A 25,392-nucleotide genomic window follows, 5' to 3' on the forward strand; every position below is an offset into this window, starting at 1 on the left:
CATGACCCCGGTCGACCTAGGTACAGTTGCGGAAAAAAAAAACGCAGCTGGCCGACTCTGTTCGTCTTCCTCGCATCTCTCCCCCACCACGACTCCGCCTCTGTTTTCTTCATCCATCGCCACCACTCATGCCAATCTCCTCCCATTCAACACAATAAATCCGTCCTTCAAGGCAATAGAAACTGCTCCGAAAATTTCATCCGCCGCCGCTGTCTTAAGGGCATCTACAACGCCGGCGCTAACAGCGGACGCCAGGCTTAGTTTCCCGGCCGTTTTGCCTAATTCCCATCCAATCTTGGGATTTCTTGTTGCGTCGACGCAAAGGTAGACGTCGAGCGCTAAGCCTCTTTTCTGCTGTTTGACTAGCGCTCGAACCATGTTGTTAGCGACAGAAATAAGCACCAGCGTTGGAGGACAAGACGCTTAGGTAATTATCTGATTTTTTTGTATTTATTTTTTCTCACCTAAGCGTCCAACTAAGAGGCTTCCGTTGTACATGCCCTAAAGGCCCCCGATGGTGTTGTCCGCCTCCACAACGATCCGGCCAAACTATGCCGCTGCGCCCAACAAGGGCAGCTGCTCGAACGCCGGTAGCTACCCCTCTCCATTCTTCTTATTCCTCCTGCCTTCCCCTCTCCATTCTTCTTCCTCCTTCCTTTTCTAGAATCTCTATTGGAACTGTCGATGAGTTTCCGTTCCACCGGTATTTCTGATTTAGCAGATTTGCGCTCGATGGAAAAGATTCGCTGGCCTGTATCATCCACGGTCCGGGCAGTACGGGCGCGCTGGACTGAACTAATCTCGAGCTCTTGCCGGTGTCGGCGATCCAGCCTGCTCTCTAGATCGGGTCAGTAAAGATTTCTGCCAAACTCCTGTCGCCATGTACTGAGTTTCCTATTTGATTGTTGCTATCCTATCTTCGTTTAGTAAAAGGTGATTTTCTATGATTTTGTATGCCACAGTTTGGTTCGCTCGAGCTCTTGCCGGTGTCGGCGATCCAGCCTGCTCTCTAGATCGGGTCAGTAAAGATTTCTCCTAAACTCCTGTCGCCATGTACTGAGTTTCCTATTTGATTATTTCTGTCCTATCTTGGTTTAGTAAAAGGTGATTTTCTATGATTTTGTATGCCACAGTTTGGTTCGATCTCTGAATCATAAGTAGACATGAAGAAGGAAGTAGGAAACAGATAGAACAGAAAACTAACATGCGGGCTTCCAGGCTTTGTCAGCCATTGCTACGTAACTCGCTATGGCAAATTTACACTGAAAAATTGAGTCATTATCTCATCAAAAAAATCTATTATACATAAAGAGTTAGGATATTGTTGTGGGTATACTTCATGGGTGTACCATCGATAGTGCCTAGATCCGGCAAGCCCGGGTGGCCCATAGACGGTGATGTGGCATGCGGCCCATCGGATGGCCCAGTTGCTGTTGATCATAAAGGATGAAGTCCGGCCCAGGATCAGTAAGCCGGATCCGCACCGACCTTCGGAGGAACCCGGATCCGAGGAGGCCCATGAGGAACCCGGATCCGGTACGACGTATATGGAAGGCGGATCCTTGACGTACACGGCAAGACATTGTACCGTAGTTAGGCAATCTGTAATCCGGCTAGGACTCTCCATGTAAACCCTAGATCCGTGCGCCTTTATAAGCCGGATCCCGGGAGCCCTAGAGGCACGATCACAACTCATTGTAACAACGCGAAAGCGCCCAGATAATTCCAGACAAGCAGCAGTAGGCCCTGTCCTCGTGTAGGTGTTCCGAAGCTGGGTAAATCGCGTACCACCGTCCCGTGTGCACTCCGCCCTATGGCCCCTACTTCTTCTCCCCCTCGTGAGGATCCCTCCTCCGAGGTACCGTCGAATAGGCAACGACAGTTGGCGCCCACCGTGGGGCCTGCGGCGTCTGGAGGCCGGAACCGGGAGGGTTCCGCCATGGGAAGCTACGACGACACGATCGCGGTAGGGCGTGTTCTGTACGCCGGAAACCTTCCGATCGTCCCCCCGGACGAGTGCTGGATTCCGGCTAAGACCGCTCCCGTCAAGCTCTCCATCGTCCCAATAGGCGGCATCCACATCTTCATCGGCGAAACCGTCGACTCCGACGGGAACGCACTGGTAAGTAACACTGACGCGACCACCGCTGAGCAGGACGCAGTCGCGAAGATCCGATCTGAGTCGCAGGAACTTCTTAAGGAAGATTCCGCCTTAGATCTGGGAAACTCAAAGCCCACCCAATCCGTCCCTGAGCAGGAAATAAAGGTGGAAGACCAATGCAGATCCGCCTGGGTCTCCCAAGTGTTAGAGAAGCAAAGGTGTCACTTCGTACACTTCATAGCCCATACCGCAGCGGCCACCCCTCAAGAAGTCGGAGCAGGCCCCATGCAGGTAGAGGCACCGGAAAACGGCGAAGCTCCGGGTCAGCAGGAGGCTGTCGGAGAAAGCGACGCCCCGGGTGAAGAATCAATCCTGGGCAACCTCAGCCCAACCTCCGACGACACCCCCTCCATGGATACCGACGAGTTCGATCGCAAGGTGAAGGAATTCGGATACGGTGAACAGCCTGAAGTAGATTCCGCCCAGCCAAAGCAGGTTCTCGCAACCTTGGCCGCGCTGGATCAGCAGGAATCAGCAGATGGGCAAACCAGTTCCGACCCACAGCCATCTTACGAAGGTACTCCGCTATCGCGGGAACGACCGCGTCAGGAAATCCTGTCGCCAGAAGAACTGGTTCAGCAGGCAGGCATGGACGCAATAGCACACTCTGCGATCCTCAACAAACCAATAACCCCCGAGGAGGCTGCAGACCCGGAGGCTCTAGAAGCAAAAAAGGCAAGAGATGCTGGCAACAGCCCAGAAAATCGCTCGAACCGCAGCAGCAATGCTGGATGAAAGGAAAGAAGTCGCGCAATTCGTGGAAGGGTTCCAGCAGCGAGAACTTGAGGTTGACCAACAACTCGTTAAAGTCAAGGAGCTTCAACAGCACTGGAGAGACAAGGTCACCGAGCTTCAGCAGGAGGTCGATCAAATCAGGCGGGAGGCAATTCCCCCTCGCAAGATCACTTTCGCGACCCCCACTGAGCAACAGCCACTTGCAACCCCAAAGGACAACATGAAAAAGGCTGCGGAGATCTTAAAAAAGAAGGATGAGGAGATTGATATCGCTTACGTTCGTATGCTCGTGGCTTCAGCAATGAAGCAGCAGAGTAAGGCAGATACTTCGCGCAGGTTGGAATCTAATCCGGATCACTGTATCTCTACCGCGCAGAAGGACGCCCGCGTCAATCGCCACCCTGATGATGAATCGCGCACCGGATCCACGGAGCGCAGAAGAAAAACAAAGGAACACCCGAATCCAATCCCCATACCGTCAAAGAGGCCTCCGTCAGATCCGAGGAAGGGAAAGGATGCAATGTACACTGATAGGGATAAGTACCGGAACCCGTCACCTCCACCTAACGGGTACCCGCGTACCCCGCCTCCTCGCCGCCGCAGTCCAGTCGGAAACACCAGGCCCCATGGGGCCGGTGGAATCAACATCCGCGACATGCCGCCGCCGAGAACCAGGGAGCGTACACCGGAACCACGTCGGAGCAGGCACAACGATCACGAGCCTGAGCCCAGGAGGAGCCGGAACGCGGAACGTGAGCCGGAGCCCCGCCGAAGCCGGAACGACTGAGGAGACTATCACCAAGGTGAAGGTAGCCACCGGAGCCGGAGCGAGCCACGGGAAGATCGCCGGGAGTCAGAGGGCGGAAGCAAAAAATCTTACAGGCCCCCTCGCAGATCTCCCTCACCACCACCTAGTGGCGGAGGCGGAGGCGGTGGCCGGAGATCTCGTTCTCGCTCAAAAACCCCGGGCGGCGGCCCACGCGATGCCCGAGAACGCCTCAATGAGTATAGATCTGATTACATCGGCCCAAAGTACTTTGGCAGGATGATTCGAGAGGAACCAAAGCCAAGGATGAATCTCAAGCTACCCGGAAACCTGAAGAATTATGATGGCACGGAAAGGCCGGATACCTGGATCGAGGACTACTATAATGCAGTAACCTTCGCCGGACGAACCCCTAATATCGCCTGCCGCATGCTTCAGCTGTACCTTGTAGGTCCAGCCCGGATCTGGCTCAGTGACCTCGAGAAGAACTCCATCTTTTGTTGGTTTGACCTGAAGAACGCCTTCGAGAAACACTTCAGGGGCACCTACAAGAGACCTGCCACAACAAGCGACCTACAGGCATGTATCCAGAAGAAGGGTGAAACATCGAGGAATTTCCTCACCCGATGGTTGGCATGCAGAAATGAGTGCGAGAATGTAGATAACCGCACAGCAATGCACGCCTTCATTGGTGGCTTGCAGAGGGGAGGACTGCTGTGGCACAAGCTGACCTGCTTGGTCAATGCAAATAAACTGACTTTGGATGACATGATCACCATCGCCAGTGATCATACTGCCGCCGATGACGACGCAGGTGGAGATCTAGCAGCTACAGCAATCCCCCTGCATCAGCAAAAGAAGAACCGTGACAACGGTAGCAGCAGCGGCACCAAGCGGAAAAACCCCCGGATGACCAAAAGAGTGGCGGATCCGACTTGATCGCCATGGCCTTCCAGCGTGGAGGCCAAGGAGGCAGAAGAGGCCGCGGCCGCGGTGGCGGAGCTGGAAGGGGCCAGCAGCGTGGTGATGAGGTCACCGCTGCCGGAACCCGCACCCCCCAAACTTATGAAGAGTACAGAGACATGCCCTGCCTAGCCCACCTGGATCCGGCTACAGGGAAGTCCACTCACACCAACCGCAACTGCAAGTGGGTCAATGATCTAAAATCTGACCCGGAAGCAGGATACAAGCGAGCCCGGAAGCACCGCCCACGCGGCAAAGGAGGCAAAGGCAAGAACAAGGACAAGGAGGAAGACAGTTCCGAGGCGATGGACGAGGATGACGCTTCGCCGGATCCCAAAGCCGGATCCGCAGCTAAACCCAACCCCTTCGATAAAAAGAGTGCGGGCGCATACCACACTTTCCTTGGAACTCCAACAGTCTGTGCAACCAAATCAGCTCTCCGGATCCTGAACGCCACAGTTCCCGCTGTGCCGCAGTATGTCAGGTGGTCGGAAACTCCGTGTACGTTTGATAGGTAGGATCATCCTACTGTCATTCCGAAAGAGTGCTATGCCTTGGTCGCAAGTCCCCGCATCGATGGGTATGACTTCTCCAAGTGCCTCATGGATGGCGGAGCCAGCCTGAACATCATGTACCTGGAAACTCTGGAGCGGATGAACCTTACCAAGGAACAGCTAAAGCACAGCACCACTGAATTTCATGGTGTGGTTCCGGGTAAAAAGGCAAATTCCTTGGGCAGCATCAGACTTCCCGTGGCCTTCGGCGATGCAAATAATTTCCGCCAAGAGATGATCACGTTTGAGGTCGTGCCCTTCAAGAGCTCCTACACGTCATTTTCGGCAGGCCCACCTACCACAAGTTTCACGCAAGAGCGTGCTACATCTACAACAAGCTCAAGATTCCGGGTCCCAAAGGTATGATTACCGTATCCGGAGACTACAAGAAGGCTCATGAATGCGAGTTAGGTGAAGCCGCCTTCGCAGAGTCTGTGATATTTGGAGAGGAGCTGCAAGGCTACAGAGCCGCGGTGGATCCAACTGAGATGCAAACCACCAAGAAGCAGATCTCCCAACAGAAGACCTCGTTCAAGGCCGCGATAGAAACCAAGAAGCACGACCTCATCGTAGGAGACGCCTCCAAACAGGTTTCAGTCGGAGCCAACATGGACCCCAAATAGGAAGACGCGCTCGTCGAGTTCCTTCGCGCTAACATGGATATCTTCGCATGGCAACCTTCTGACATGTCCGGAGTACCTAGGGAACTCGCCGAGCACTACCTCAACATAAATCCGGGGGCTAAACCGGTGAAGCAAGCTATGCGACGCTTTGGAGATAAGCAGCACCGCGCCATAGGAATGGAACTAGCTAAGTTACTAGAGGCAGGTTTTGTAGTAGAAGTTATCCATACTGATTGGGTCGCAAATCCCGTCCTTGTACCCAAAAAGAACACTGAAATACTAAGAATGTGCATCGATTACTCCGGCTTGAACAAGCATTGTCCGAAGGATCCGTTCCCCCTGCCGCGCATTGACCAAGTCATTGATTCGACGGCGGGGGCGGAACTTCTGTGTTTTCTTGACGCATATTCCGGGTATCATCAGATCCGGATGAAGGAGTCTGACCAAAAGGCGACTTCGTTCATCACCCCTTTCGGCACTTACTGCTATGTCACCATGCCTTTTGGTTTGAAAAATGCAGGTGCCACCATGATACGTCTCAAACGTATCTATAATTTCTTATGTTCCATGCTAGTTTTATGACAATACCTACATATTTTGTTCACACTTTATGTCATTATTATGCATTTTCCGGAACTAACCTATTGACGAGATGCCGAAGTGCCAGTTCCTGTTTTCTGCTGTTTTTGGTTTCAGAAATCCTAGTAAGGAAATATTCTCGGAATTGGACGAAATCAACGCCCAACATCTTATAATTGCACAAAGCTTCCAGAACACCGGATAGGGGCCAGAGGAGAGCCAGGTGGGCCCCACACATGGTGGCGGCGCGGCCAGGCTAGGGCTCGCGCCCCCTGTTGTGTGGAGCCTCCGTAACCCTTCCGACTCCGCCTCTTCGCCTATAAGAAGCCCCTGACCTAAATCTTCGATACGAAAAAGCCACGGTACGAGAAACCTTCCAGAGCCGCCGCCATCGCGAAGCCAAGATCTGGGGGACAGGAGTCTCTGTTCCGGCACGCCGCCGGGACGGGGAAGTGCCCCCGGAAGGCATCTCCATCGACACCACCGCCATCTTCATCACCGCTGCTGTCTCCCATGAGGAGGGAGTAGTTCTCCATCGAGGCTAAGGGCTGTACCGGTAGCTATGTGGTTAATCTCTCTCCTATGTACTTCAATACAATGATCTCATGAGCTGCCTTACATGATTGAGATTCATATGAGCTTTGTATCACTATTAGTCTATATGCTACTCTTGTGATGTTATTAAAGTAGTCTATTCCTCCTTCATGGTGTAATGGTGACAGTGTGTGCATCGTGTAGTACTTGGCGTAGGTTATGATCATAATCTCTTGTAGGTTATGGAGTTAATTATTACTATGATAGTATTGATGTGATTCATTCCCCCTTCATAGTGTAAAGGTGACAGTGTGTATGCTATGTTAGTACTCGGTTTAAATTGCAAAGATCTATTATGCTCTAAAGGTTACTTAAATATGAATGCCGAATGTTGTGGAGCTTGTTAACTCTGGCATTGAGGTGCTCTTGTAGCCCTACACAACGAATGGTGTTCATTATCAAACAAGAGTATATGTAGCACAAAGGAAGAGAACTTATTTATTTATGTGATCAATGTTGAGAGTGTCCACTAGTGAAAGTATGATCCCTAGGCCTTGTTTCCAAATACTGCAATCATCGCTTGTTTACTGTTTTACTGCATCTTTACTTCCTGCAATATTACTACCATCAACTGCACGCCAGCAAGCACTTTTCTGGCACCGTTACTACTGCTCATATTCATTCATACCACTTGTATTTCACTATCTCTTCGCCGAACTAGTGCACCTATACATCTGACAAGTGTATTAGGTGTGTTGGGGACACAAGAGACTTCTTGTATCGTGATTGCAGGGTTGCTTGAGAGGGATATCTTTGACCTCTTCCTCCCTGAGTTCGATAAACCTTGGTTGATCCACTTAAGGGAAACTTGCTGCTGTTCTACAAACCTCTGCTCTTGGAGGCCCAACACTGTCTACAAGAATAGAAGCACCCGTAGACATCACACCTACCAACGTACGATGCAGCGATGCCTGAAGGACCAAATTGGCCGGAACGTGCACGCCTACGTCGACGACATCGCGGTCATGACTCGGAAAGGATCCGACTTGATCAGCGACCTCACAGAAACCTTCGAAAATCTCCGTCGGTACAAGATGATGTTGAATCCGCTGAAATGCGTCTTTGGCGTGCCTGCCGGAAAACTCCTTGGCTTCATAGTCTCTCATAGATGCATTGAGGTTAACCCGGAAAAAATCAAGGCAATCCTATGTATAAAACGGCCAACTTGTCTAAAAGATGTGCAACGACTAACTGGTTGTGTCGCAGCAATCAGTAGGTTTGTTAGCCGTCTTGGCGAGAAGGCGCTACCTTTGTACAAACTGCTGAAGAAAACAGACAAATTCGTCTGGGATGACGCAGCAGATACAACACTTCAGGGGTTGAAGGAAATACTCACCTCCCCACCTATCTTGGCGGCCCCAGTAGAGTCAGAGCCAATGCTCCTTTACCTAGCAGCCACCAACAAAGTCATCAGTCTCGTCATCGTGGTGGAGCGAAAGGAAGAAGGTCATGAGTATGACGTCCAAAGACCAGTCTATTACATTAGCGAGGTACTGACGGAGTCAAAGCAAAGATACCCTCACTTTCAGAAGCTAGCTTATGGAGTGTTCCTAGGCAGCCGGAAGCTGAGACACTACTTCCAAGAGCACCCAGTAACAGTCGTGAGCAAGGCTCCGCTGTCAACCATTCTCAACAACGCTGACGCAACAGGACGCACAGCAAAATGGGGCATCGAGTTATCTGCCTTCGACATCTCTTACAAGCCTAGGACCGCGGTTAAATCCCAAGTCTTGGCAGATTTCGTTGCAGATTGGACAGAAGCTCCGGATGCAAATCTAGAGCCGGAACCAGAAACGTGGGTCATGCACTTCGACGGATCCAAGTAGCACCAAGGCTCAGGAGCCGGAGTCACCCTGAAGTCCCCTACCGGAGAAGAATTGCAGTACGTTCTGCAGATTCACTTCGAAGCTACAAACAACATGGCAGAATACGAGGCTCTACTACACGGCCTGCGCATCGCTAAGGAAATTGGGATCAAGCACATAATTTGCTGCGGGGATTCCGACTTGGTGGCACAACAAGTAGCCGGAACCTGGAACACCAGAAACTCCATCATGGCGGCCTATAGAGATGAAGTTGACGAGATCGCCAAGTGCTTCCTCGGATACGAAGTCAAATACGTCAGACGCGACGATAACACAGCGGCAGATATGCTATCCAAGCTCGGATCCGGTATTTTCCTAGAGCACCTACGGATACCCTCAGTCAAGGGCGCTAACCCGGAAAACCCAGAGGTGGCAGTATCTCCGGCAAAGGAAGTGATGGTTATCATTCCGTCCTGGACGCAGCCTTTCCTGGACTTCCTCATTGATCAGAAGTTGCCAGAGGACGAGGTCCTCGCACGACAGATCATCAGACGAGCAAAATCCTACACAATAGTCGATGGACAACTCTACAAACAAAGTGCAACCGGAGTTTTTCTCAAATGCGTCTCCAATCAAGATGGCATTGAAATCCTCAGAGAGATCCACGCAGGGGATTGCGGGCATCACGCCGCTCCCAGGTCCCTCGTTGCTAAAGCTTTTCGGCTTGGATTTTACTGGCTCACAGCTAAAGAAGATGCTGATAAGTTGGTAAAAACCTGCCGAGGTTGTCAGTGCTACGTGATGTCTACGGGTGCTTCTATTCTTGTAGACAGTGTTGGGCCTCCAAGAGCAGAGGTTTGTAGAACAGCAGCAAGTTTCCCTTAAGTGGATCACCCAAGGTTTATCGAACTCACGGAGGAAGAGGTCAAAGATATCCCTCTCAAGCAACCCTGCAATCACGATACAAGAAGTCTCTTGTGTCCCCAACACACCTAATACACTTGTCAGATGTATAGGTGCACTAGTTCGGCGAAGAGATAGTGAAATAGAAGTGGTATGAATGAATATGAGCAGTAGTAACGGCGCCAGAAAAGTGCTTGCTCAGCGTGCGATTGATGGTAGTAATATTGCAGGAAGTAAAGATGCAGTAAAACAGTAAACAAGCGATGATTGCAGTATTTGGAAACAAGGCCTAGGGATCATACTTTCACTAGTGGACACTCTCAACATTGCAATCATAATGGAATATAAATAAGCACTTCACTATGCTATTCTGAATTACTCTCTGGCAAGATAACGAACTCTAATTCATCATGTAGGCAAACCTTAAAGATGTATTCCCAAGTACTAATGAACACCCCACGCTGTCACTTTGAGCATTCATAGGAGGTACTAACACACCACAATTTCATAAAGACATCCAACTCAAATCATAACTCAGTGAATAAGTATTCTGTGAAATATAGCCTAAGAGACCCACACGGTGCACACACTGTCACCTTTACACACGTGGGACAAGGAGTCTCCGGAGATCACATAAGTAAAATCCACTTGAATAGCATAACGACATCTAGATTACAAAGCTCATCATATGGATCTCAATCATGCAAAGCAACTCATGAGATCATTGTATTGAAGTACATGGGAGAGAGATTAACCACATAGCTACCGGTACAGCCCTTAGCCTCGAGGGAGAACTACTCCCTCCTCATGAGAGACAGCAACGTTGATGAAGATGGCGGTGGTGTCGATGGAGAAGCCTTCCGGGGGCACTTCCCTGTCCCGGCGGCGTGCCGGAACAGAGACTCCTGTCCCCCAGATCTTGGCTTCGCAATGGCGGTGGCTATGGAAGGTTTCTCGTACCGTGGCTTTTCCGTCTCGAAGATTTAGGTCAGGGACCTTTAAATAGGCGAAGAGGCGGAGTCGGAGGGGGTCTGGGGCCACCACACAACAGGGCGGCGCGCCTGGCTCCTTGGACGCGCCGCCCACACGTGTGGGGCCACCAGGGCTCCCCTCTGGTGCCTCTCGGGTGTTCTGGAAGCTTCGTGGAATTCTAAGATGCTGGGCGTTGATTTCGTCCGATTCCGAGAATATTTCCTTACTAGGATTTCTGAAACCAAAAATAGCAGAAAACAGGAACTAGCACTTCGGCATCTCGTCAATAGGTTAGTTCCGAAAAATGCATCAAAACGATATAAAGTGTGAACAAAACATGTAGGTATTGTCATAAAACTAGCATGGAACATAAGAAATTATAGATACGTTTGAGACGTATCAAGCATCCCCAAGCTTAGTTCCTACTCGCCCTCGAGTAGGTAAACGATAACAATGATAATTTCTTAAGTGACATGCTACCAACATAATCTTGATCAACATTATTGTAAAGCATATGAGATGAATGCAGCGATTCGAAGCAATGATGAAGATAATGAGTAAACAAATGAATCATATAGCAAAGACTTTTCATGAATAATACTTTCAAGACAAGCATCAATAGGACTTGCATAAGAGTTACTCATAAAGCAATAGATTCAAAGTAGAAGGCATTGAAGCAACACAAAGGATGATTAAGTTTCAGCAATTGCTTTCAACTTGCAACATGTATATCTCATGGATAGTTGTCAACATAAAGCAATATAACAAGTGCAATAGGTAAACATGTAAGAATCAATGCACACAGTTTACACAAGTGTTTGCTTCTAAGATAGAAAGAAGTAGGTAAACTAACTCAACAATAAAGTAGAAGAATGACCCTTCGCAGAGGGAAGCATGGATTACTACTTTTGTGCTAGAGCTTTTCATTTTGAAAACATAGAAACAATTTTGTCAACGGTAGTAATAAAGCATATGTGTTATGTATAAGACATCCTATAAGTTGCAAGCCTCATGCATAGTATACTAATAGTGCTCGCACCTTGTCCTAATTAGCTTGGATTAACACGGATTATCATTGCATAGCATATGTTTCAACCAAGTGTCACAAAGGGGTACCTCTATGCCGCCTGTACAAGGGTCTAAGGAGAAGGTTCACATTGGATTTCTCGCTTTTGATCATTCTCAACTTAGACACCCATACCGGGACAACATAGACAACAGATAATGGACTCCTCTTTTATGCATAAGCATTCAACAACAGTTAATATTCTCATAAGAGATTGAGGATTTATGTCCAAACTGAAACTTCCACCATGATTCATGGCTTTAGTTAGCGGCCCAATGTTCTTCTCTAACAGTATGCATACTCAAACCATTTGATCATGAAAATCGCCCTTACTTCAGACAAGACGAACATGCATAGCAACTCACATGATATTCAACAAAGGTAAAAGTTGATGGCGTCCCCAGAAACATGGTTACCGCTCAACAAGCAACTTATTAAGAAATAAGATACATAAGTACATATTCTTCACCACAATAGTTTTTAAGGCTATTTGTCCCATAAGCTATGTATTGTAAAGGCAAAGAATAGAAGTTTAAAGGTAGCACTCAAGTAATGTACTTTGGAATGGCGGAGAAATACCATGTGGTAGGTAGGTATGGTGGACACAAATGGCATAGTTTTTGGCTCAAGGATTTGGATGCACGAGAAGAATTCCTCTCAATACAAGGCTAGGGTAGCAAGGTTGTTTGAAGAAAACTCAAGTATAAAACGGTGCAGCAAGACTCACATATGAACATATTGTAAGCATTATAAGACTTTACATCGTCTCCTTGTTGTTCAAACACCTTAACCAGAAAATATCTAGACTCTAGAGAACAATCATGCAAACCAAATTTTAACAAGCTCTATGTAGTTCTTCATTAATGGGTACAAAGTACATGATGCAAGACCTTAAACATGATCCTTATGAGCACAACAATTGCCAAGTATCAAATTATTCAAGACATTATACCAATTACCACATGAAGCATTTTCTGTTTCCAACCAAATAGCAATTAACGAAGCGGTTTTCAACTCCGCCATGATCATTAAGGATAGAACTAAGAACACATGTGTTCATATGAACAAGCGGAGCGTGTCTCTCTCCCACACAAGCATGAATTTATTCAAACAAAACAAAAACAAACAGACGCTCCAAGTAAAGTACATAAGATGTGACCGAATAAAAATATAGTTTCAAGAGAAGAAACCTGATAAATTGTTGATGAAGAAGGGGATGCCTTGGGCATCCCCAAGCTTAGATGCTTGAGTCTTCTTGAAATATGCAGGGATGAACCACGAGGGCATCCCCAATCTTAGACTCTTCACTCTTCTTGATCATAGTATATCATCCTCCTCTCTTGACCCTTGAAAACTTCCACCACACCAAACTCGAAACAAACTCATTAGAGGGTTAGTGCATAATCAAAATTTCACATGTTCAGAGGTGACACAATCATTCTTAACACTTCTGGACATTACCCAAAGCTACTGGAAGTCAATGGAACAAAGAAATCCATCCAACACAGCAAAAGAGGCAATGCGAAATAAAAGGTAGAATCTGTCAAAACAGAACAGTCCGTAAAGACGAATTTTTTAGAGGCACTGGACTTGCTCAGATGAAAATGCTCAAATTGAATGGAAGTTGCGTACATATCTGAGGATCACGCACGTAAATTGGCAGATTTTTCTGAGTTACCTATAGAGAACCCTGCCCAAATTCGTGACAGCAAGAAATCTGTTTCTGCGCAGTAATCCAAATCTAGTATTGACTTTACTATCAAAGACTTTACTTGGCACAACAATGCAATAAAATAAAGATAAGGAGAGGTTGCTACAGTAGTAACAACTTCCAAGACTCAAATATAAAACAAAAGTACTGTAGTAAAATAAACACATGGGTTATCTCCCAAGAAGTGCTTTCTTTATAGCCATTAAGATGGGCTCAGCAGTTTTAATGATGCACTCCCAAGAAATAAGAGTTGAAGCAAAAGAGAGCATCGATCAAGAAGCAAATTCAAAACACATTTCAGTCTAACCCACTTTCTATGAAAAGGAATCTTGTACACAAATAAATTCATGAAGAACAAAGTGACAAGCATAAGAAGGCAATACAAGCGCAACTTCAAAATTCTCAACATAAAGAGGGGAAACTTAATATTATTAAGATGCATATAACCATGTTTCCCTCTCTCATAATAACTTTCAGTAGCATCATGAACAAATTCAACAATATAAGTATCACATAAAGCATTCTTATTCTCATGCATAAAAGTATCATTACTCTCCACATAAGCATAATTAATTTTATTAGTTGTAGTGGGAGCAAATTCAACAAAGTAGCTATCATTATTATTCTCATCATCAAATATAGGAGGTATAGTATCATCGTAATAAACTTTATCCTCCATAGTAGGCGGCACCAGAAGACCACTATCATTATAATCATCATATATGGGAGGCATATCATAATCAACATAAACTTTCTCCTCAATACCCAGAGGACTAAAGAGATCATTTTCATCAAAACTGACCTCCCCAAGCTTAGAATTTTCCATAGCATTAGCAACAATAGTGTTCAAAGCATTCATACTGATAACATTCCCATTAGCATGCATATAAAGTTCCATGGGTTTTTTAATTCTCTCTTCAAACACATCATGTCCTAATTCAAGATAAAGTTCATAAAGATCTCTCATTTTGTTGTTGTTTTCCATTAAGCCTAACTAGTGTAAACAAGAAACAAAAAGATGCAATTGCAGGATCTAAAGGAAATAGCTCCGAGCACACACGCAACGGCAATAGAAAGGTACTTAGTTACCTGGGACCGGAGTATGAGTGCCTTTTACCTTTCCTCCCCGGCAACGGCGCCAGAAAAGTGCTTGATGTCTACGGGTGCTTCTATTCTTGTAGACAATGTTGGGCCTCCAAGAGCAGAGGTTTGTAGAACAGCAGCAAGTTTCCCTTAAGTGGATCACCCAAGGTTTATCGAACTCAGGGAGGAAGAGGTCAAAGATATCCCTCTCAAGCAACCCTGCAATCACGATACAAGAAGTCTCTTGTGTCCCCAACACACCTAATACACTTGTCAGATGTATAGGTGCACTAGTTCGGCGAAGAGATAGTGAAATACAAGTGGTATGAATGAATATGAGCAGTAGTAACGGCGCCAGAAAAGTGCTTGCTGGCGTACAGTTGATGGTAGTAATATTGCAGGAAGTAAAGATGCAGTAAAACAGTAAACAAGCGATGATTGCAGTATTTGGAAACAAGGCCTAGGGATCATACTTTCACTAGTGGACACTCTCAACATTGCAATCATAATGGAATATAAATAAGCACTTCACTATGCTATTCCGAATTACTCTCTGGCAAGATAACGAACTCTAATTCATCATGTAGGCAAACCTTAAAGATGTATTCCCAAGTACTAATGAACACCCCACGCTGTCACTTTGAGCATTCATAGGAGGTACTAACACACCACAATTTCATAAAGACATCCAACTCAAATCATAACTCAGTGAATAAGTATTCTGTGAAATATAGCCTAAGAGACCCACACGGTGCACACACTGTCACCTTTACACACGTGGGACAAGGAGTCTACGGAGATCACATAAGTAAAATCCACTTGAATAGCATAACGACATCTAGATTACAAAGCTCATCATATGGATCTCAATCATGCAAAGCAACTCATGAGATCATTGTATTGAAGTACATGGGAGAGAGATTAACCACATAGCTACCGGTACAGCCCTTAGCCTCGAGGGAGAACTACTCCCTCCTCATGGGAGACAGCAGCGTTGATGAAGATGGCGGTGGTGTCGATGGAGAAGCCTTCCGGGGGCACTTCCCCGTCCCGGCGGCGTGCCGGAACAGAGACTCCTGTCCCCCAGATCTTGGCTTCGCGATGGCGGCGGCTCTGGAAGGTTTCTCGTACCGTGGCTTTTCCGTCTCGAAGATTTAGGTCAGGGACCTTTAAATAGGCGAAGAGGCGGAGTCGGAGGGGGTCTGGGGCCACCACACAACAGGGCGGCGCGCCTGGCTCCTTGGCCGCTCCGCCCACACGTGTGGGGCCACCAGGGCTCCCCTCTGGTGCCTCTCGGGTGTTCTGGAAGCTTCGTGGAATTCTAAGATGCTGGGCCTTGATTTCGTCCGATTCTGAGAATATTTCCTTACTAGGATTTCTGAAACCAAAAACAGCAGAAAACAGGAACTGGCACTTCGGCATCTCGTCAATAGGTTAGTTCCGGAAAATGCATCAAAACGATATAAAGTGTGAACAAAACATGTAGGTATTGTCATAAAACTAGCATGGAACATAAGAAATTATAGATACGTTTGAGACGTATCACTACGCTACTCAACCAAATGCTCCGGCCCAAGAGTTGAAGACCATCCCTATCACCTGGCCGTTTGCGGTCTGGGGGCTCGATATGGTTGGTAAGTTAAAGAAATCATCTCCTGGCGGTTTTGAGTACCTCCTGGTCGCTATTGATAAATTCAGTAAATGGATCGAGGCAAAGCCAGTGAGAAAAGCCGATGGTGCTACGGCACTCAAATTTGTCTGCAGCCTCGTGACGAGATTCGGCATCCCGCACAGCATAATCACAGATAATGGCACCAACTTCGCCCAAGGAGAATTGAAGGATTACTGCCATGACGTTGGGATCCGACTAGACCTGGCATCAGTGGCTCATCCACAGTCCAATGGTCAGGTCGAAAGAGCCAATGGACTCCTCTTATCCGGAATAAAACCACGCCTTGAAGAACCGCTGCGCCGCGCAGCCGGAGCTTGGGCTGAGGAGTTAGATTCCGTCCTGTGGAGTTTACGAACTACCCCCAACAGGTCAACAGGATTCACTCCGTTCTTCCTGGTATACGGATCCGAAGCTGTGCTCCCCTCCGACATCATCCACGATTCACCGCGAGTCTCCGCCTATGATGAAGAAACTGCTGACGAGGCCAGACAGCTATCTGTGGACCTGATCGAAGAAGCTCGGAACTTAGCAGACCAACGCTCCACCATTTACCAGCAGAAGCTCTGACGCTATCATAGTCGTCGAGTCCGGAATCGCTCGTTCATGGCCGGAGACCTGGTTCTCCGCCTTCGCCAGGTGAAAGATCATAAGTTGCAATCTCCATGGGAAGGACCCTTCGTCGTTAGCAAAGTGCTTCACAACGGATCGTACTACCTTGTCGATTTTTGAGAGCTAAAGGACAGACTTGCCAATTGGCGCCGAAAACGCAAGAGGGAGGATCCAGATGACATCTACGATGAAACAGAGCGTCCTTGGAACATTGCACAACTACGTCCTTTCCACACTTAGCATAGATTTACATACTTTGTAACAGTTATACATGATCAATGAAATAAAGCTTTTGGTTCACTCTTTGAGTCTTTTACCTCCTTTACTTGTTCATTTTAGATCATGTATGTTTTCCGACTAAAACCGCAGATCTGGATATTTCCGCCTAGGCGTGTATGAAACTTGTGATTTTCAAAATCGTCCTGTAGGACGTAAGCTTAAGTTTTCTGATGGAAATATTTTCTGTTGCGAATTCGTGGATTCCTAGTAGCGACTTCCGGCACCTTGGCTGGGGGCTTGTTTCCGCGGTTATTGACGGATTGCCATTGGGCTTCGTCACCGCTGGCGAGCGTTTCCGGCTAAAGGTCTTCCGGCTCGCGGAAGGTCAAGCGAGTAAGCCGGAAAAAATAGAAATCAGCACTTGCTTTCCAACAAAACGAAACGTGCAAATAATATTAAAGGATTGCAGGATAAGTTGTTTCCGCACATGCATAATCGTTTCGTTCCTAGCTACTTAAAAATTTAAGTTATATTACAAACCCACTCCGGGGCCAAAATGATGCATCGGTTTTGACTGTTTCACAGGTGCTACTCGGAGGATTGGTCCTCATCAGAAGCAATGTAGGCGGAGCCATCGCCAGAATCATCGCCGGAGTCTTCTTCCTCATGATCCGCGCTCGACCCGGAGCCTTCCTCAGCGAAGTCATCCTCGGGGAGGTCCTCTTCATCTTCATCCTCCGCGTCAGAGAATCCCGCGGGAAGATCATGCTTGTTGTACCAGAACGAGTGGTTAACTCGTCCTACAAAGAGCCGTTCATACCCCTGGGTCTCCACGAGAAGGAGCCTCATGTTGGTGCCCTTGGGGCTCCGCGTGCGACATCAGCGAAGTTCATCGTTGGGAAGTGCGCTTTGCACGTCGCTGATACGTCTCCGACGTATCGATAATTTCTTATGTTCCATGCCACATTATTGATGATATCTACATGTTTTATACACATTATATGTCGTATTTATGCATTTTCCGGCACTAACCTATTAACAAGATGCCGAAGAGCCAGTTGCTGTTTTCTGCTGTTTTTGGTTTCAGAAATCCTAGTAAGGAAATATTCTCGGAATTGGACGAAATCAACGCCCAGGGGCCTATTTTTACACGAAGCTTCCAGAAGACCGAGAGGGAAAGGAAGTGGGGCCACGAGGCGCCGACACAATAGGGCGGCGCGGCCCAAGCCCTGGCCGCGCCGGCCTAGCGTGTGGGGCCCTCGTGTGGCCCCCTGCGTTGCCCTTCCGCCTACTTAAAGCCTCCATCGCGAAACCCCCAGTACCGAGAGCCACGATACGGAAAACCTTACTGAGACGCCGCCGCCGCCAATCCCATCTCGGGGGATTCAGGAGATCGCCTCCGGCACCCTACCGGAGAGGGGAATCATCTCCCGGAGGACTCTTCACCGCCATGATCGCCTCCGGAGTGATGAGTGAGTAGTTCACCCCTGGACTATGGGTCCATAGCAGTAGCTAGATGGTCGTCTTCTCCTTATGTGCTTCATTGTTGGATCTTGTGAGCTGCCTAACATGATCAAGATCATCTATCTGTAATGCTATATGTTGTGTTTGTCGGGATCCGATGGATAGAGAATACTATGTTATGGTGATTATCAATCTATTACCTATGTGTTGTTTATGATCTTGCATGCTCTCCGTTATTAGTTGAGGCTCTGGCCAAGTTTTTGCTCTTAACTCCAAGAGGGAGTATTTATGCTCGATAGTGGGTTCATGCCTCCATTAAATCTGGGACAGTGACAGAAAGTTCTAAGGTTGTGGATGTGCTGTTGCCACTAGGGATAAAACATTGATGCTATGTCCAAGGATGTAGTTATTGATTACATTACGCACCATACTTAATGCAATTGTCTGTTGTTTGCAACTTAATACTGGAAGGGGTTCGGATGATAACCTGAAGGTGGACTTTTTAGGCATAGATGCATGCTGGATAGCGGTCTATGTACTTTGTCGTAATGCCCAATTAAATCTCACTATACTTATCATATCACGTATGTGCATTGTCATGCTCTCTCTATTTGTCAATTGCCCGAATGTAATTTGTTCACCCAACATGCTATTTATCTTATGGGAGAGACACCTCTAGTGAACTGTGGACCCCGGTCCTATTCTTTTACATTGAATACAATCTGCTGCAATACTTGTTCTTTACTGTTCTTCGCAAACAATCATCATCCACACTATACATCTAATCCTTTGTTACAGCAAGCCGGTGAGATTGACAACCTCACTGTTTCGTTGGGGCAAAGTACTTTGGTTGTGTTGTGCAGGTTCCACGTTGGCGCCGGAATCCCTGGTGTTGCGCCGCACTACATCCCGCCGCCATCAACCTTCAACGTGCTTCTTGGCTCCTCCTGGTTCGATAAACCTTGGTTTCTTTCTGAGGGAAAACTTGCTACTGTCTGCATCACACCTTCCTCTTGGGGTTCCCAACGGACGTGTGTTAATTGCACGCATCAGTCGCCAACACAAGGGAAGCAACTCCGTGGGCGGAAGATTCCTGCCAATCCTTGATGAGTTCCGGCACCTGCTTGATAAGTTTGGTCATGGTGTCGATCACCGTAGTTCCGGCTCTCTTCAGGGATAGCGATTTGGCGACTTTGCGACATGCTTCAAAGAGGCTATCAATAGAGCTCTGCGCCTCCTAGTACGCTTCAGTTCTCTTGAGGGTGGCATCTTTCGTCCACTCAAAACCAAGGCTCGCTGCGAAAAATACGATCAGTTTTTTCCGCGAACAGAAGCACAAGTCTGAAGAGGTCGGAGTCACAAAGAAAGAAAAAAGAGGTCCTTACGGAAGATAATCTTGTCAATTGCCTCCGCCTCCGCCTTGTAGTTCTTGTTTTTGGCGGCCAAGGTCTGGATTCTCTGCTGACTCCTTTTGAGCTTCTCAGCGAGATCCGACAGTTCTTGGGTATGCTTCTCCAAGAGTTCTTTTTTCCTTTTGGCCTCCTCCTCGGAGGATTCCTTCAGGAACTTCTTGAGGGATTCATTTTCCGCCTCAAGAACCTCGATCTTGGCGGAAAGGGAGTCGATGGAGGGGCGTTTGGCAATTTCATATGGAACTCGGAATTTCAAACAACAAAAGTTAATATAGTTACATTGACGATACTGGGGGCTCAGTCGGAGTTATTACCTTCAAAACCCTTGATGCGGGTCTCCAGCAGCGCAATGGCCTTCTGATTATCTGCGTCCCTGGTTTGAAGCAGTTCAATTTCTTGTCTCTGCTCCAGCACATGGGTGCGCAAATCTTCATGCAGTTTCCGCGTGTTCTGTGAGAGCAGATTAAGGATTAGACGGAAATTCAAACTTGTGGGGGCTGGACAGAAGTTAAAATGTTTAGCATGTGAAAAATTTGATTTTCCGCTACAATCTACAGTTCAAGACATTGGCTCATACATGTTACTCGGAAAAATGCATAAACCAATGCCTGGGGGCTGGTGTTACCTGACGCACATTCTTGTGCTTGGCGAAAAACGCCTTGATGCCGCCCTCAAGCTCATTCAGCTCCTGCTCCTCCGTGTTCGCAGGCCCCCACACTTGCTCCATCATGGAGGAAATTTCCGTGTGGCGTTGTGAAAGGGAGACCTTTTGCAGAACGGGGAAGAAGTGGGGATGAGTTTGGGGCGTCCCGGTGGCGCCGCTCAAGAGGAGTTTCCGCTCAACTAGTTCAGGCGGAACTTCAGTGGAGGTAGCCATGGGCTGCTCAGGCGGAGGTGCAGATGAGGAGGCGCCCTTGCCGGAATCGCCCTTGTCAGATTCGACAATTGGATCCTCCGGAAGGTCATCAATGTTGATGACGTCCTTGGGATCCGACTTGGCAGCGGAAGAGGCCTTGGGCGGAACCTCCACTTCTGGGGTAACTGGAATAGAAGCCGGAGACGGCTTGACCTTCTTCTTGGCGATCTTGGGGGCTTGGCTTCCGGAGCTTCTGCTGCAATAAAAGAATAAGGAGCATAAACAAGTTAGTGTATGTTAACTCACAGCAGCAAAAAGATCTTGTTACGGAAACCAAATGCTTACCCAGTTGGTATAAAGAATTGCTGGATGTTGGGTTGAGCGTGGTTGCTGGTATCGATAAGCTTGAGGCGTTTCTTCTCCGCCTCTAACTTACGGGTAGCCGCGATGCTGGGCGCTTCGCGGGCACGTTTGGCTGCAGGGCTGGAGGGGGCAGCCTTCTTCCTCTTGGAAAGGCGCGGAGCTTCGGGAGCTTCCGCTTCAGACGCGGCTTCCGGGTCGGTATTGCCGGTTTGCGGGGCCCGGAGGAGAGTTCCGAGTTCGCCTTCCTCGAGGGCTTCGAGCTTTGTTACCAAACCAAGACTTAGACAAAATTTAAGGTATGAAGGAATTGACAGGCGCGTCAAGATAACGTACCGCGGTCCCGGAACCGTTGGTGTGGATGTCTTTGTTACACACGTGAACGTGAAGTTCACGCGGAATCTTGATGAGGAGCCGGATCCTCTTATCGATGGCGTCGGCGGAGAGGTTGTCTTTTGTGGCGCGCATCGGATCGTCGCGCCCCGTGTAATGGAACATCAGGCGGTCCCGATGCTGAAGTGGTTGGATCCTCTTGGTGAACCAAGACATGGTAAGATCCTTCCCCGACAGGCCCCCCTCCGTGAGCTTGCAGATCCGCCTAACAGCGCGGGTCAGCTGAGGTGACTCGGAGAGGTGAGGGCATTGCGTCCATGCCGGAGTTTCGCTGGCGGGGCTGTTCTTGAATAATGGCAAGTTCCTCTTGCTCGCTGGGTCGGAGACGTCCTTCAGGTAGAAGAAGCCTCCGGACCAGTAGCGTGCGGATTCGTGGCGGTCGGTATGGGGGTAGACGCGGCCGGGGCGGAGCATGAAGGTGATGGACCCGCATGTTGCCAACTCAGAGGTTTGGCGGATCTTCTCCTTCTTGACGGAGAAATAATATTGGAAAAGAGGGAGTTCGGGAATTACCCGGAGATGGCCCTCGCAGAGAGTGACGTGGTTGCTGATCGCCAGGACGCTGTTTGGCGATATGTTGTGGGGCTGGAGCCCGTACGCCTTTAGGATTTCCGAGAAGAAATCCGATGGCGGAAAAGAGAAACCTCGCTCCACCAGCGCCTTAGTTACCACCATTTCGCCATCCTGAGGGGCTGGAGCTTGGGCACCCGGAACTGTTCGCCAGCTTCCGGGAAGCAGGAAACCTTCCGCTTCCAAGTTCTTCAGTTCCGTTTCAGTGGTGGTGCAGGGCCACCATTTCCCTTTGGCTTCAGAATCTCGCTGACGAGCTTTGGATTTCTTGGCGGCGATTTCTTCCGCCTTTTGTTCTGCCTGTTCCTCCCCGGAGGCTTTCTCCGGGTTAGCAGAGGTTCCTTCGGTGTCCTTACCGGAGTCCTTGGTCGGACCCAGGTGGACCGGGACGATGGGAGGAGGGGCGGAGGAGATAGGGGTTGCCATGATTGGCTCAGAGGTTGGAGGCGGAGTCGTAGAAGACATCTAAAAATGAATCATTGGCGGAAGACATGACTTAGTCGGATCCACATCGTCGTCCTAAAAATTCATCTCTACCAACTACGGCGCAGGGACGAAGCTCGAGGACTCACCGTAATGGTTTCCGCGGTGGTCGGAGTCGCCGGCGACGAGGTTTTTGCGCGGTGGCTCGCCGAAGTTAAGAACAGGATGAACTCGGTGCGGTGGTGAAGCAGCTCCGGCGAAACTCCGGCGGACTCCGGCACGGCGGGGAGAAGGCTCAACGGCGGCGCTGCGCAGAGAGGTGAAAAGGGGGGGTGAATGAGAAGATTAGGGGTCGACGGTGGATATTTATAGGCCGTGGGAGGAGATTCGTGTTCTGCATCCTGTGGTCGGAACGCAAGCATCGCACCGTTGGATGCGCGACACGTGTCGAAACCCTAAACGGTAAAAATGGCTAAGGATAAGTTACCGCTCAAATCGCGCAAAAATGGCGCCAGAATTGGCGGAACCGTTTGAATCTTTTAAGGTTCCGGGTTGCAGCGCAAAGATAATCGGATCCTTGTCCGCTGCAGGGGAGTAACCCGGAGACATGCTGTGCGCTGTCGATGGATGAAGTCCCGCAGGATGGGGGGATTTTCCGACCAAGTGTTGGGAAAAAGAAAATACGAAGTTGGAGTTCTTCAAGTTTCTCCGCATTACCAACATTGCCGGAGACCATAAGGCGCTAGCAAGGCGTAAACAGGAGGTGAAACTCGGAGAACTCTGGGGGCTACTATTGTGGGTATACTTCATGGGTGTACCATCGACAGTGCCTAGATCCGGCAAGCCCGGGTGGCCCATAGACGGTGATGTGGCATGCGGCCCATCGGGCGGCCCAGTTGCTGTTGATCATAAAGGATGAAGTCCGGCCCAGGATCAGTAAGCCGGATCCGCACCGACCTTCGGAGGAACCCGGATCCGAGGAGGCCCATGAGGAACCCGGATCCGGTACGACGTATATGGAAGGCGGATCCTTGACGTACACGGCAAGACATTGTACCGTAGTTAGGCAATCTGTAATCCGGCTAGGACTCTCCATGTAAACCCTAGATCCGTGCGCCTTTATAAGCCGGATCCCGGGAGCCCTAGAGGCACGACCACAACTCATTGTAACAACGCGAAAGCGCCCAGATAATTCCAGACAAGCAGCAGTAGGCTCTGTCCTCGTGCAGGTGTTCCGAAGCTGGGTAAATCGCGTACCACCGTCCCGTGTGCACTCCGCCCTATGGCCCCTACTTCTTCTCCCCCTCGTGAGGATCCCTCCTCCGAGGTACCGTCGAATAGGCAACGACAGACACAAGATGAAGCCTTGGGACCGGGGCTCTCTAACTTTATAACTGAATGAGCTTGCAGCTGGTATTGACATTGAGCATATAAGCAAAGAGACTTCATAGTTCACTTTGGCACTTAGCGTGGATACCTACTGTTTTATCTTGGTTTCTTCCTCTTCAGTACAAGCGTCTGTTCTGTGCTCTATCTGCTTGTGCTGTACATTTTCAGATTTCCAAAGTAGTTCATCACTTCTTAGGCCCATGACGGTCTAATCTTTTTTTTTTGTGAACCAACGTCTGCAACAATGCTTTTCATTTGTACAATTATGGCACAGGCTTACTCCTGTTATGGATGCACATATGCTGTGGCAGTTGATCCCGTTCTTGGCGTTTGTTTGGTTAAATTAAGCAGTGGCGGAGCCACGTTAAGTCACTGTAGTCAATTGACTACACAGGTTTTGAGAAAAACCTTAAAAACACACACACACACACAAATTGATGTATAAATTCAGGAAATAATACAAAATTTAGAGATTTAATATACTTGACATCACAGCTTTATTGCTCTGTCTCCGCCACTGAAATTAAGTGCATGAACATATGAGTATATTTTAGTATGTGCAGTACTAAATCTAAGCCTGTCGAGTTCCAAAAAGGTTTCCCTTTGTTAATTGGCCGTGCAAATTTTTATTTCTCTTTTTTACATTTTTAATGTCGTGGATATTCCAAGCATTCTTTTTTGCTTTCCTTTATCTGACAATGCAATGAATTAAACTCGAGAATTCAATTGTGGATATGCACACGCAGACATGTTCTGTTTGTCCATTAATCTATGATCTTCTTTCTCTTATTTGCTTCGTGCATTAGCAGATCATGAAGCAGATCATGAAGCGGTTATCAATAGACTCACTGCTTTCTTTCTTATCCAGAAGGAATTTTATCCAAGAAGGTGAGGCAATGCTTTGAACTTCAATTATTTGTTTCTTGATTCCACATCTTCCAATCACTTTATGTGGTTGCAGTTTAAGATTATTTTGGTATCAAGCAGTTGATAGGCACTGTTCTTGGCAAGCTAGCTGGTGAGTGTTTTTAAAAAGAAGATGGTGAACTCTTGCTGCCTCTATTTTCTTCTCACGTTTTCTCTTTTGCCATCTATATGATTTGGCACTATCGTACCTGTTATCATATTATGTGGAAACTATGATAGGGATTAACTCTATATTGATTATAACTGCTACAAAATGCTGACATTGTTACTTTTCTATTAGTCCCAGTATAGGTTAATTATTTGTTGCTGCCTACTGATTATAAATTTAATACGCCTTTGTGTTCTTTTACAGTTAGCAAGAACATCAATATTGATGAACATCTTTTTTTCGAGAGCATGCAAAACGCGTGCCATATTTTTATAGAAGGAAGTAAAATGATATCTGTTCAAGTGTCTATTTGTAGCGTTGACTCCAGTAGGACAACGGTTCTGCAAGTTTTAGTATTGTCCAGTGTCTGTTTGTACTCATACTCTCCTATCATATTATCATATATGAAATTCGTTGCTGAATGAACAAGGTAAC

At 48.0% G+C, this 25,392-nt stretch overlaps 1 protein-coding gene across 3 annotated transcripts; it reads left to right on the top strand.

Annotated features, from left to right (window-relative positions):
- Positions 1-66: 66 nt before the first annotated feature.
- LOC127294200 (uncharacterized) lies at positions 67-25,392 on the top strand. 3 transcript variants are annotated; one of them, XR_011742929.1, is made up of 5 exons: positions 67-427; positions 508-590; positions 722-847; positions 963-1,018; positions 24,692-25,392. XR_011742929.1 is itself a non-coding variant. In XM_051323954.2 (4 exons), exon 4 carries the CDS (start codon positions 1,814-1,816, stop codon positions 2,894-2,896), a length of 1,083 nt encoding a protein of 360 aa, XP_051179914.1. In that variant the 5' UTR covers positions 67-427; positions 508-590; positions 719-847; positions 963-1,813; the 3' UTR covers positions 2,897-6,867. The 3 variants fall into 3 exon arrangements, 2 of the variants coding, with proteins under 2 accessions (XP_051179914.1, XP_051179913.1); XM_051323954.2 differs by lacking the exon at positions 24,692-25,392 and having other exon boundaries at positions 719-847; positions 963-6,867; XM_051323953.2 differs by lacking the exon at positions 24,692-25,392 and having other exon boundaries at positions 963-6,867.

The sequence above is a fragment of the Lolium perenne genome, chromosome 4 (assembly GCF_019359855.2).
Source record: "Lolium perenne isolate Kyuss_39 chromosome 4, Kyuss_2.0, whole genome shotgun sequence".
NCBI classification, from domain to species: domain Eukaryota; kingdom Viridiplantae; phylum Streptophyta; class Magnoliopsida; order Poales; family Poaceae; genus Lolium; species Lolium perenne.

Coding starts and splice junctions, on each gene's coding strand:
- LOC127294200 (XM_051323954.2), top strand. CDS start 1,814: ATGGCCCCTACTTCTTCTCCCCCTCGTGAGGATCCCTCCTCCGAGGTA.